Raw genomic sequence first — 12,500 nt, forward strand, 5'->3', positions numbered from 1 at the left:
GAAAACGTCACGTGGTGTGGCCGGTGGGGCCGCGCTGGATAGGGGATATATTAAGGAAGCGTCACGTGATGTATCCAGCGGGCGCTGTGCTGGATCGTGGATATATTACGAAAAACGTCACGTGATGTGGCCGAGCACGGGCCGCAGCTGCGCTTTCCTACGTCAGGTCCGTCTAGGCAGGCGCGCAGTGTTGCATCTGACCAAGAAGTGTATCGGAATAAATTACAACCCTTGCAAACCTCAAGAACTTGCACATCCACCCCAGCATGGAGCATTGCACGGAATGTTTCGTCGTGGTGTTACTCGCTTAAACGGCAAAAGTGCACTGTTACACGCATCATCACGTTTACGACAAATGCATCAGCGTGGATGGCGCTGTACCGGCCGGCCACCGTGCTTCGCAGGGCAACGACGTGACCCTGTTGCACCGGCCCAGTGCACCAGCGAGCGACAACTACGCCATCCAGCTCACCGAGGGCAAGCTGGACACGGTTGATGTCCGCGGTAACATCGTCGTGGCCGACAGAGCTTCCATCATGATGGCGCTGCAGAACATTCGACAGCGTCCTGATCCCGTGAGAGATGTGCACAGCAGGAGTCTGCAAAGCTCAAACATGCAGAAAGTTGATGTGCTGAATTTAGTGGATGAACAAGCATTGGCCATTTCAGGAATGTGTCTGCTTACTGGGTAATAGTGCTCGAAACAATCTAATAACCAGGAAATGGTTTGAGGCCGGAAGCTCGTTGCTCATTTTGGCCACTTTATGTTTTAAAAATCGCCAGTGGTGTGCAATAGATCATATATGTTTTACAAAATCTGCGCTAGCATTTAAGAAGTTGCATGTTAAGACTTGATCGTACATTGCACAGCCAGTGGTTAGTACATCTCTGCTACTGTATGCACAGCAGAATCCATTAAAAAGCTACTTTTTCCATGACGTTATTTTCTGTGTGGAATGCATTTGTCACTCTCTGAAGCATAATGAGCCGGTTAGTCGATGTGACCCCCACGCAATAGACGAGCATCTTTCTTAGCAGCCAATGCATTTTTCGAACACTCCCGCGAACACTTTTTAGTGGGCTTTAGTTCCTAAAGAGGTACCAAAACGTGCAAGGAGACACAAGACAATCAATCAATACCAAGACATAAGACATAAGAGAAAACATGCTTTCAGCAACCATGAACAAGCTTTCAAACACTGTGCATCATTTGTACATTTGTTTGTGAAAGCCACCTTGCACAGTGCGTATTTGACATTATGCAAAACTCGACCAATTTAACTAATTTTTTACACTAATAAGATCGGCGATCTTGACTGTTGTTTTGACTAAAATAAGCTACATGAAATCTTGGCACGAAAGTGCCAAAATGTTGGTCGCTCAAACTACCGAAAAATTGGCCCTCGCTGAAACCTTGGAAAAACGTAAGTGTAAATCAAGGGTCCACTTTGAGACACGTCATCACTATGCATGCAGAACATCGTTGAAAAGTGGAGGCGCACGGACTTCTCGCTGAGGGTCCTCGTGACGAGGGATCTCCCGAAAGCACACGTTTGTTGGCAAGACACGCCGAAATTCCATGGAGCTACGGCTAGCGCAGATTCTGACCACCCCGCACAGAACTGTCCTCACCATGGCAGCCGATTGGGAGAAGTCGGTCTTGTGATACAACATCGCTGGCTTATTTGATGCAAGCGTGAGCGCAGCAAGCAATGTGACTTGCCATTGATATAAATGTGGCGATGTGTAACGGCATGCAGCGGGCGCTATTTTCTAGATTGTCCGTCGATGCGCCAAGCCATCTGACCCTGGGTTTCTCTTGCGTCATTGGAAGGACATCTCTCCCGGTATGAGATGGTTTCAACTGTCGTGTACCACTGTTATACAAATTAATATTGATCCGGTATTTATGCAGTGGTACTCCTCTATCACAGTTTTCAGACTGCGCTTAACATTATACTCTTTGTTTTTACAGCTGGTCATGACGATTAGGACTTTACGTTACACTGACCCGCAGGACCACTGTCAGACGGTATATATATATATATATATATATATATATATATATGTACATATGTATTTGTGCATATATAGACACCTGAATCTATATATGTACTTAAGTCATGTGTCGTTACAGTATTAACAAAAGCACGAATCAATTTGCTTAAAAATGACCCTGTAAAGACAAAGAAGAAAATCTCGGACAAATTGATCTCGGTGCAAAAAGAAGGCTCTTTTACAATTCACACTAAAATTTTTCGGTTCCATCTTTTTGCTCGAGCATCGGATGTCGTGTGGGCCTTACTGCACGCTGGGCGTATTGGATGGCACGGACCTGTGAAGCTTGGTAGCCCGTTCATTCAGTGTTCAGCGGTACTGCTTTGCCCACTGTGCCATATACCTCTCCATGGTTTCCAGTAGGCGTTGGTGCTGTCTTCCTAAACGGCCCCGTTATATTCAATGGTAACAGTACGATGTCGGTGCGGCAGCGCTATCTCTGCTGACGGCCCAGGCTCAATGGTAACAGTACGGTGTCGATGTGGTAGCGCTACCTCTGCTGACGACCCCGTGCTCAATGGTAACAGTACGGTGTCGGTGTGGCACCACTACTTCTGCTGACGGCCCCGTGCTCAATGGTAACAGTACGGTGTCGGTGTGGCAGCGCTACCTCTGCTGACGACCCCGTGCTCAATGGTAACAGTACGGTGTCGGTGTGGCAGCGCTACCTCTGCTGACGACCCCGTGCTCAATGGTAACAGCACGGCGTCGGTGCCGCAGCGCTACCTCTGCTGACGGCTCCGTGGCGTCGTTCAGCTCCTTCCGGGTCGACAGCGCCCAGCGGGCGGACACGACGCAGGGTCCCGCCACGCTGGTCGAGGAGTGCCGCTGCCCACCCGGCTATACAGGCATGTCCTGCGAGGTGAGCCATTGCCGACAGCAGTCCACGACATTCCTGTTCAGCCGTAGCCATTGCCAACAGCAGTACACGACACCCCTGCTCAGCTACGGCCATTGCCGACAGCGGTCCATAGCATCCCTACTCAACTGGAGCCATTGCCAACAGCAGTCCTCGACACCCATGCTCAGCTGGTGCCATTGCCACACCACGTGTAGCAACAAGTAAAAAGTAAAAATTTGCTCCTGGATCAGCATTGCGCGCACGTACCGCGATAGTCATAATACAAGACGCAGTATTTGTTCAGTAATAAATCCACAGCTGTGGCTTTTTGCTGTCAAACGTCACATCCATAACTACACAAGCGTGCGCGGTAAGTTCAAGCAGCAATGCCACATCGGAGCACAAAACGGACCAAACGGCAATGAAACAAGGCAAAACTCTTAAGGCCTAATGACATCACAACTTAATGGCGGGACGACACAATGGCAGGTGGTCGAAATTAACTAAAAGCTCGCAGCGTTGGATCCAAAATTTATGTGGGCTGCAGTTACATTAGAATTTGACATAAAAGGAAGTCAAGATGATGACCCATTATCGTGGTTACTTGTTTAGGAGATAGATATCGTACTTGCGCTGCCCGACATTTTGAGGTACTGAAAAGATAAACTTGCTTTAAAACAGTCAGTTCTGTATATTAAGCGGAACACATCATCATATATAAATGGGGCCATTAACACAAAGCACGGAGCAAACAGCCACATCACACAATTTCCTCATACGTCGCATGCTTCTTGGCTGTTAAGTTGGCACTGCACTCCGTTTGCATACAATAGTCTGGAAGCTGCACGCACGTGCGGACTGACTGCGTGCACTCGTCCAACACTTCATCCGACACTTCTCGAGGCTCCTCCAGATCATCGTCCCCCATCTCCTCGTCATCTTCTGACTGTGCCCCATTCCCCATCGGGCCTGCCAGTAGATGACTGATGTCAGCAGCCTGCCTTAGAATGCCACCTTTCCGTCTGCTCAGGTTTCGCTTCAGGTCACTGCTGATGTCAACAATTTTGGGACCACTAGTAATAAGCAGGCAGTGAACCTGGTCGGTTATTATATCGTTTCGGAACGTTTGCAGACGTGCTCTAGACGGTCTTCACAGTCGTGGTTGTGGTTGTTTCGAGTCTCCTGTATTCCTTCCTCATGCATGCCAATTGACAACAGAAGACAACGGATCGCAATCTGACCGTGGATCAACAGCTTGTGCAGGAGATAGGCACCTGAAACCCCGGATACAGGCCAATGAAAGTTCAGCAGCCTCCATTATGTGTTCGGCGTATCGATCTAGGCTGACAGGTTATAGGTCTGAGGTGCTGCGTGGAGTACTGATAACTACGCGATGAGTCGCTACTTTGACCCGTGATCTCGCTGAGCAATGAGGGATCATGAAGTGCTCGACGCGAAGTGTTGCCTTCGTTAGATGTGCCGGTCCCAGCTGGCCTTGGCTGATTACCCACCAATCCTATCTTCTGACGGACCTGTTGAGGCACCATCATCTTCCTCTCTCTGACCGCTGCTTTTCCTACCGCACCAGTCACTGCCCAGGTATTGACTTCCAGCCGGTGCGCTATGCGCAGAACACATCTAGAGCAGTGTATCCATCCATGGACCGTCGGCAATGCGAACTGGCACGCCTGCTATCGTTTGGTATGGCCTGAGGCGTTACTTAGATCAGTCACCCGGTTTGGTGCGGCTTCGCAAATAGAGGCCTGGTGCGGAGGCCCGCTCCTGTGTTCGTGATGTGTTCGTGAGCGCGCTGGTCACTTTGTCAAAGATATTGAGCTGTAGGGCATAGCTCACTTCAAGCTGCCCTTCCGATGGTAAAATCGTCGTCGGCTTCAGAGTCTTGACCCCCGCTTTCACCCGGTCTTTTTTCTTCCTGCTGCGCCTTCCGGTCTCGCTCTGCACTGAACGCGCAGAGGGCGGCAGGGGCGGGATGAAGACGACTAACAGTTTGCCCATACAGCAGCGCCTCCCATCGTAAGCTGTGGGGCGAACACAGCTGTGCAGAGAGGCTTTGCTCTGCTGCCTCATCGTCGCTTTCCATTCTTTGTTTATAGACAGGCTGTCCGGTCGCGCCATCGAGTCCCTATTTGACACGCAGTACCGCCTGAGCAGGTGTAATCTGTGACGCGAAAGGTTGGCCTGGACGTGACGGCGGAGCCCATGGAAGGCCTGGCAGACTAGACACCTACCGTTCTGTTGCATGGTCCAGGAGAGCCTGTACGCTCACGTCCGGCGTCGCATCGTCAACGCCGTGCTGTCTGTACCTGAAAAACAGTCATTTATGAAAGCGAGCACCTTAAAAGCATAACAAGCACGTTGAATAAAAGGACCCTTTAAGGAAAGCACTAAAAAGCCGGGCACCAGAGATTGCTTGGAACCATGCAATTTGTATAGAGATAAGATAGCACTGCTAGCCTTATTTCTTGTAGAAAAAAAGCAGGAAAGAGGAGATATAGATGTGTATAATACAGCTTTGATTTCATGCTTGGCTTAATACACTCAGGTCTCCTTTCTCCTGGTCACTCTTCAAAACTTAAAACTAGCAGTACTGTCTTAACAGGAGGTTTAATGTTCCTTGCAAATGCACTAAACAACTCACGCAACGTATGATTATGTGAATCAAGAAAGTAAAAATGTAACGATGCAGACGTTTCTATGGAACATGAACGACTACGTAGGCCAACTATGTCCATACACCGTGACACTCGAGATCATTGATACCAGAAAATCAAGCATGTGATGTACTTATGCGTCAAAATGGCCTGAAATTACTAGTGTAATCCACCATAGACCCAGTGACTGACCGCGCCTGACCGTCGTTTTGCTGGTGACTGTAACCGACTGTGTCCGCAGGAGTGCGCCCCCGGCTACGAGCGACGGCCTGGAGACTTCTTGGGCACCTGTGTCGAGGAAGCTGAGGAGTGCAGGCCCGGCGAATATGGAGATCCACGCCGAGGCATTGCCTGCCGGCCGTGTCCGTGTCCGGGACCACGATTCCAGTTAGTACCATCTGTAATGGCAACCTCTCAGCCTGGCCATCCCTGGTCCATCCTCAGCCTGGTCATCCCTGGTCCATCCTCAGCCTGGCCAGCCCTGGTCCATCCTCAGCCTGGCCATCCCTGGTCCATCCTCGGCCTGGCCAGCCCTGGTTCATCCTCAGCCTGGCCATCCCTGGTCCATCCTCAGCCTGGTCATCCCTGGTCCATCCTCAGCCTGGCCATTCCTGGTCCACCCTCAGCCTGGTCATCCCTGGTCCATCCTCAGCCTGACCAGCCCTGGTCCATCCTCAGCCTGGCCATTCCTGGTCCATCCTCAGCCTGGCCATTCCTAGTCCATCCTCAGCCTGGCCATCCCTGGTCCATCCTCAGCCTGGCCATCCCTGGTCCATCCTCAGCCTGGCCATTCCTGGTCCACCCTCAGCCTGGTCATCCCTGGTCCATCCTCAGCCTGGCCAGCCCTGGTCCACCCTCAGCCTGGTCATCCCTGGTCCATCCTCAGCCTGACCAGCCCTGGTCCATCCTCAGCCTGGCCATTCCTGGTCCATCCTCAGCCTGGCCATTCCTAGTCCATCCTCAGCCTGGCCATCCCTGGTCCATCCTCAGCCTGGCCAGCCCTGGTCCATCCTCAGCCTGGCCATTCCTGGTCCATCCTCAGCCTGGCCATCCCTGGTCCATCCTCAGCCTGGCCAGCCCTGGTCCATCCTCAGCCCGGCCATTCCTGGTCCATCCTCAGCCTGGCCAGCCCTGGTCCTTCTTCAGCCTGGCCATTCCTGGTCCATCATCAGCCTGGTCATCCCTGGTCTACCCAGCCTGGTCATCCCTGGTCCATCCTCAGCCTGGCCAGCCCTGGTTCATCCCTGCCTGGCTATCCCTGGTCCATCCTCAGCCTGGCCAGCCCTGGTCCATCATCAGCCTGGTCATCCCTGGTCCATCATCAGCCTGGCCAGCCCTGGTCCATCCTCAGCCTGGTCATCCCTGGTCCATCCTCAGCCTGGCCAGCCCTGGTCCATCCTCAGCCTGGCCATCCCTGGTCCATCCTCAGCCTGGCCATCCCTGGTCCATCCTCGGCTTGGCCAGCCCTGGTCCATCCTCAGCCCGGTCATCCCTGGTCCATCCTCAGCCTGGCCAGCCCTGGTCCATCCTCAGCTTGGCCAGCCCTGGTCCATCCTCAGCCTGGCCATCCCTGGTCCATCCTCAGCCTGGCCATCCCTGGTCATCCTCAGCCTGGCTATCCCTGGTCCATCCTCAGCCTGGCCAGCCCTGGTCCATCATCAGCCTGGTCATCCCTGGTCCATCCTCAGCCTGGCCAGCCCTGGTCCATCCTCAGCCTGGCCATCCCTGGTCCATCCTCGGCTTGGCCAGCCCTGGTCCATCCTCAGCCCGGCCATCCCTGGTCCATCCTCAGCCTGGCCATCCCTGGTCCATCCTCAGCCTGGCCAGCCCTGGTCCATCCTCAGCCCGGCCAGCCCTGGTCCATCCTCAGCCTGGTCATCCCTGGTCCATCCTCAGCCTGGCCATCCCTGGTCCATCCTCAGCCTGGCCAGCCCTGGTCCATCCTCAGCCTGGCCAGCCCTGGTCCATCCTCAGCCTGGTCATTCCTGGTCCATCCTCAGCCTGGTCATTCCTGGTCCATCCTCAGCCTGGTCATTCCTGGTCCATCCTCGGCCCGGCCATCCCTGGTCCATCCTCAGCCTGGTCATCCCTGGTCCATCCTCAGCCTGGTCATTCCTGGTCCATCCTCAGCCTGGCCAGCCCTGGTCCATCCTCAGCTTGGCCATCCCTGGTCCATCCTCAGCCTGGCCATCCCTGGGCTGTCAAAATCGCTGGTTCAAGCGATATTATAGACTAAACTAGCTGGCCAGCTCAGTCCATTACTCAGTCCAAAGCTGGCCAGCGGCCACTTTACTGGTGCCTGAGCCCGCTAGTTCAGTTGGATTTGATGCTTGCTTAGAGGTTATTTAGTGTTGACAAAACAAGAAAACAGTTGATTATGACAACCCGGTTTTTTCAGCATAGGCACATTATTTATAATGTGGAGTAGCTATACGGTTATGTCGAAAGCTATACGACGCAATGCAACATCCAAACCCCGTCACCAATGATAGAGATTGCGCTTTGCAATGAAGTTAATTTGACCACCCTGATTTTTCCGAGCTAATTTCCGAAAGGTGTGGCGCAGTAAGGCAAAAACTTTGCGGAGCTTTAGACAATTTAATGGCTGATGATTTTTATATAATAACAAAATAAGACGCGTCTTGCAAGGCCGCTGACCTGTTAGCATATCAAAACCAAGCCGAGGCTGTTACCAACGATAATTTTGAGGGCAGCTTTCAAGCTAGAGGCTCAACAGAGTTTTAGATAAAGTCATACATGTTTGAGGTGGTTTAGCACAACTAGTGCAGACAGTAAGGCAATTCGAATTGACGCCTGAGCACTACCATGGCCTTTGCAGTTGCTGGTGCTCCATGGGATGTGCAACAACGTGGGTCGCGTTGAATCAGCTGACTGTAGCCTGAAGTACCAAAATCACCTCGGACGATTTTATATCACCGACCTGAAGTTACACTGGCTGATGTTTTTGGGGAAAACAATATTCAAGCTCAAGATGGATTCATAATAAAGTCAAAGGGCACTTCCTACACTGATTCGTGCTTGACCATTTTGACCTTAGCTGACCCGAAGGTCACGCTTTAGGGAAGGAAAACTTTTTTAGGGACGCAAATTTTTTTAACGAATTGACGTGGATTCAGTCTACCTTACCTCACGTCACTGGTCACAAAAGAAATCATTCTGGTATCTTGGTATCCAATTCTGGGGACGGAGCAAATCGAAAGCTTACGCCGATTCACGCCTTTTATCCCGGCCGAAGCATGCACATGATGACATACATTTGCTTTATCAGACAAGTTTCACATGTATCGAGACTGGACTGGTGGCCGCTGCTGCACCTGGCATGCCGCATTCTCCCGTACAGAAAGCCACAGCCATGACCATGACATAAGGCGTTGGACCCTGGCAGACACCGTCTGTTCGTTCGGGCCCGAACACATTTTGTGCTGTGTTGGCCATGACTGCGGAGCGCGCGCGCTGCAGGTTCGGTAGCACGTGCTTCCTGGACACGGACGACCAGGTGACCTGCAACTGCGAGCCGGGCTACGCGGGCCGCCGCTGCGAGCGGTGCGCCCCCGGCTACAGGGGCCAGCCCGGTCGCGGCCAGCCCTGCGTCAGAGGTAGGCCAGCGACGCAGGGCTCATGAACATCGCTGGGTGGGCTGAAGCTCGCAGGACTTATGTGTGCTGATGTGCGCTTGAGCCCGCTCATCGGTATAAAAAAAGCCCATATTGGTAAACTCTGCGCCCTTTTGGGCTACCTTGCTCTTACTCCAAACGTTTGCGTTAGCTCTCCAATGCGGAGCTGAACTCGCCAGCACCTCGCCACCAGCACCTCGCCTAAAATCACAAGATGACCGAAGCGGGGGAGAACGTGGTATTCGTCAATACCTCAGTCATTGGTCGTTGGCTCTTACATTATACTTGCCATAAACTTAGTATACGATTGGGGCTTTACGACGCATTCAGCTGGTGAGGTTGTATGGCGTCGCTTGCCTGTCACCCTGGCAGGGAGGGCGGGCGCCGCGGGGAAGCGGATGTTATGAACAGTGAAAACCATGCCGTCAACATTTTCCGAAGCCAACGTCATTTTTGTGCTGTGACATGAAGTTAAACGCATTCATCCCAAACCTGGGTGACAGGAGGAGAATGCGACCCGGCTGGATCACTGCGAGACGACCCTGACCCCCGGACGGGACTCTGCGACTGTAAGGTCAGTCACCCATGGCTTCTGAACCCGGCTCCTATGCGTTCTGGGGCCTGTGGTACTGCTTCTCTATGTTTGTCTGCTTGTGGGTCGCTTGTAAGTGTAATTCTTGCATTAAGAAGCTATTCGCCTTCTTTTTATCGCCAACGTAACTCTCAGAGGCTGTACATCTTAATCAACACTATGGTTACCTGACCGGCGGCGCCTGAAACAGGACGCCACCGGCCAGCACCGCCGGCCGGCGCCGCCCTGGTCTAGTGTCGCCGTCCAGCGGCACGCCGTCGCTGATGTCCGCAGATTTAAGGGCTTATTGCATTTCATTAGAGTTTGAGTGAATATTGTGCCGTTTAGTATTTGCTTTCTGAAGGGTCATCTGAAGGACATGAGTTCGTATTTTGCAAACAACCGAACTTTAATATACCAGAAGAAGATAGTGGATATATATAGTATATCTGTATAGATATATGATATTGTATCTCGTGGGAAATTATATATATCGTTTCGTAAACATTGGTGTACGTCATGGGAAATGACTAATCCGTGTATATGCATGTATATATATATATATATATATAATATATATATATATATATATATATATATATATATATATATATCTATATGTTGTGCATGTATATGTGCATGTTTATATATATATATATATATATATATTATGTAATGATAATGAAAAAACAATGGTGAAGACTGAAAGCAGGTTATCTTCGATACATTTCTAATTACGTATGAGCGTACTTTTAGTTCATGTTTCACTTTGTAGGGGTTCTGTTTCCCGTACTAATTCTTCTTGTTCAGAGTGAAATTTGTCAAATACGTTTCCAAAGTTTTTATTGACTGCAGCTTTTAATCCCGCGGCGGCACATGATCAGGCCTCGGTCGGGATGCACAGCATAACACGTTAAATAATCTAACATGCTGCCATCAGATAAGATGGACACAGCATTAGTACTGTAAGGGAGATCACTGGGAAGACAAAAGGGCCCCATTGCGCGAAGAGACGACGCTGCTGACGTCAGCAATTTCGCCTCAGTTCCGTCGTTCCTTCATTCGTAGGTTCGTTCGAACAATCCTGTTGAGATGACTGTTAACACGAAACATATTTATATTTATGTTTAGAATATTCAATGCAAACGCTACCACCGCACCCTGCCCCACTAGCACACATGAACGAGACAAACTGGCGGACCTGTGCGCTCGTACGGGTCCGACTGACGCCTTGCCGCTGACCCTAGCTGTGGACCCTGCTCAGGAATTCGTCACGGGTAGTCGCTGCGACCGCTGCGTGCCCCGAGCGTTTCACCTCAGCGCCAGCAACCAGCACGGCTGTGTCAACTGCTTCTGCATGGGCGTCACCGACCAGTGCAGCTCGTCCGACTGGTATCGCCAACAGGTACCGTTCGGTCAGGTGCTGGTGCTGATCATGCATGGTTCAGGTAGATCGCACACAGCAGCGTATGCCAATGAGGAATTTGACCAGGATTAGACTAAAAATCCTCCTGCATTTATGAAAAAATAACTATTAGCATTTGAACACGATAACTGGTTCCAAATGTACAGCCTAACAAGGTATGAAGCCGTGAAAGTTTACAGCTTTCACGAAAAATTTGATGTTTAGTTTAACATTGCCAAATGTCGCCGCTCACCCCCATTTGGTACGGAGATGGCGTTCTGAGTATGCACGCCTATACTAGTGGACTGAGTCGGCGAGCGAAGTCCAACGTTACACACTGCACAGCTGCTCTGCCCGCTCACGGCAATCGGAAGGCGGCGTGCACGACTGGAATAACTGTCGCGGTCCGCAAACAAACGAACACATGGTTTGCGTCCGTGCAATCTGACGACGGAGCTGTGCAGCTACAGTTGGTGAACAATGCAAACGGCAGTCAAAAGGAACACAAACACCTTTAAGCATTTATGAGCATTTTAGGAATGCCCTGATAAAATGTGATGGACATTGGAGCAAATGGCGCAACGCTCAAAGCGATAGTCAAGTACTACAATAAAGTGCACATACAGGCAGCCCTATCATTTTTAATGTCAGCCTTCTGTGCACTGATGTCATGCCTGGGAGGGGGACAGAACACTGAGTCTCGCCTAAGAGTCATGCAGTCTCATTTTTACCCTGGACATTGCAAGTTGTACTTTACGAACATTAGCTGAGAGTAGAGATATAGGATTTTTCTAGATTTATATTTCATATCTCTCAGTCGTCCTATTATTATCATTATTATTATCATATACCTGTCAGTGCATACCACATATGTCAACAAAGAACACGCAACACGTCCAAATTGGACGCAACGCGAGCAATGCAAATACGATGTTATAAAACATGAACGACCTGTGATACAATCAGCACCTGCACGTCATGGCCAGTTGGTCAATTTAGGTAAGTTCTCTGATGAAAGACATTGCTTTGCCCTTGAACTCGCTTAAGTTTTTGCACAGGCGCGTGGCAACGTGGAAGCGATTCCACGCCTCTACGGCTCGATAGGGAAGTGCAATTTTCAAGCACTCTGAGCGAGGATGTTTTACAGCGCTCGTGCGCAGTACAGTTTTGTCATCGGTGGCTCTGGTGTGTCGCTGGTGCGTCCAAGCATGCTGAATGATAGAGATCAAGAGGCTCGCGTCAGTCGGCGGGAACCGCGTCCAAATATGTTGAATGGTCGAGATCAAGAGGCTCGCGTCATTATTTGGCGCCTCCAGCG

The 12,500-nt window shown here is 50.9% G+C and overlaps 2 protein-coding genes across 2 annotated transcripts in view; both read left to right on the forward strand.

Annotated features, from left to right (window-relative positions):
• LOC119109825 (basement membrane-specific heparan sulfate proteoglycan core protein) overlaps positions 1–2,570 on the forward strand; it is a 20,586-nt gene extending 18,016 nt beyond the window's left edge. The window contains exons 10-11 of the mRNA XM_037233578.1: positions 405–575; positions 2,547–2,570. Of these exons, the coding sequence (XP_037089473.1) occupies positions 405–575; positions 2,547–2,561 (186 nt within the window). The 3' untranslated portion in view covers positions 2,562–2,570. The remainder of the gene's footprint in view (positions 1–404; positions 576–2,546) is intronic.
• A 179-nt stretch (positions 2,571–2,749) lies between these two features.
• LOC119109826 (basement membrane-specific heparan sulfate proteoglycan core protein) overlaps positions 2,750–12,500 on the forward strand; it is a gene marked incomplete in the record, with an annotated part of 46,408 nt that continues 36,657 nt past the window's right edge. The window contains 5 exon segments of the mRNA XM_037233579.1: positions 2,750–2,920; positions 5,813–5,958; positions 9,052–9,188; positions 9,710–9,780; positions 11,042–11,182. Coding sequence (XP_037089474.1) covers positions 2,750–2,920; positions 5,813–5,958; positions 9,052–9,188; positions 9,710–9,780; positions 11,042–11,182 — 666 coding nt within the window.

This window comes from Pollicipes pollicipes, unplaced genomic scaffold, assembly GCF_011947565.3.
Source record: "Pollicipes pollicipes isolate AB1234 unplaced genomic scaffold, Ppol_2.1 Scaffold_7231;HRSCAF=8579_pilon_pilon_pilon, whole genome shotgun sequence".
Classification (NCBI taxonomy): Eukaryota; Metazoa; Arthropoda; class Thecostraca; order Pollicipedomorpha; family Pollicipedidae; genus Pollicipes; species Pollicipes pollicipes.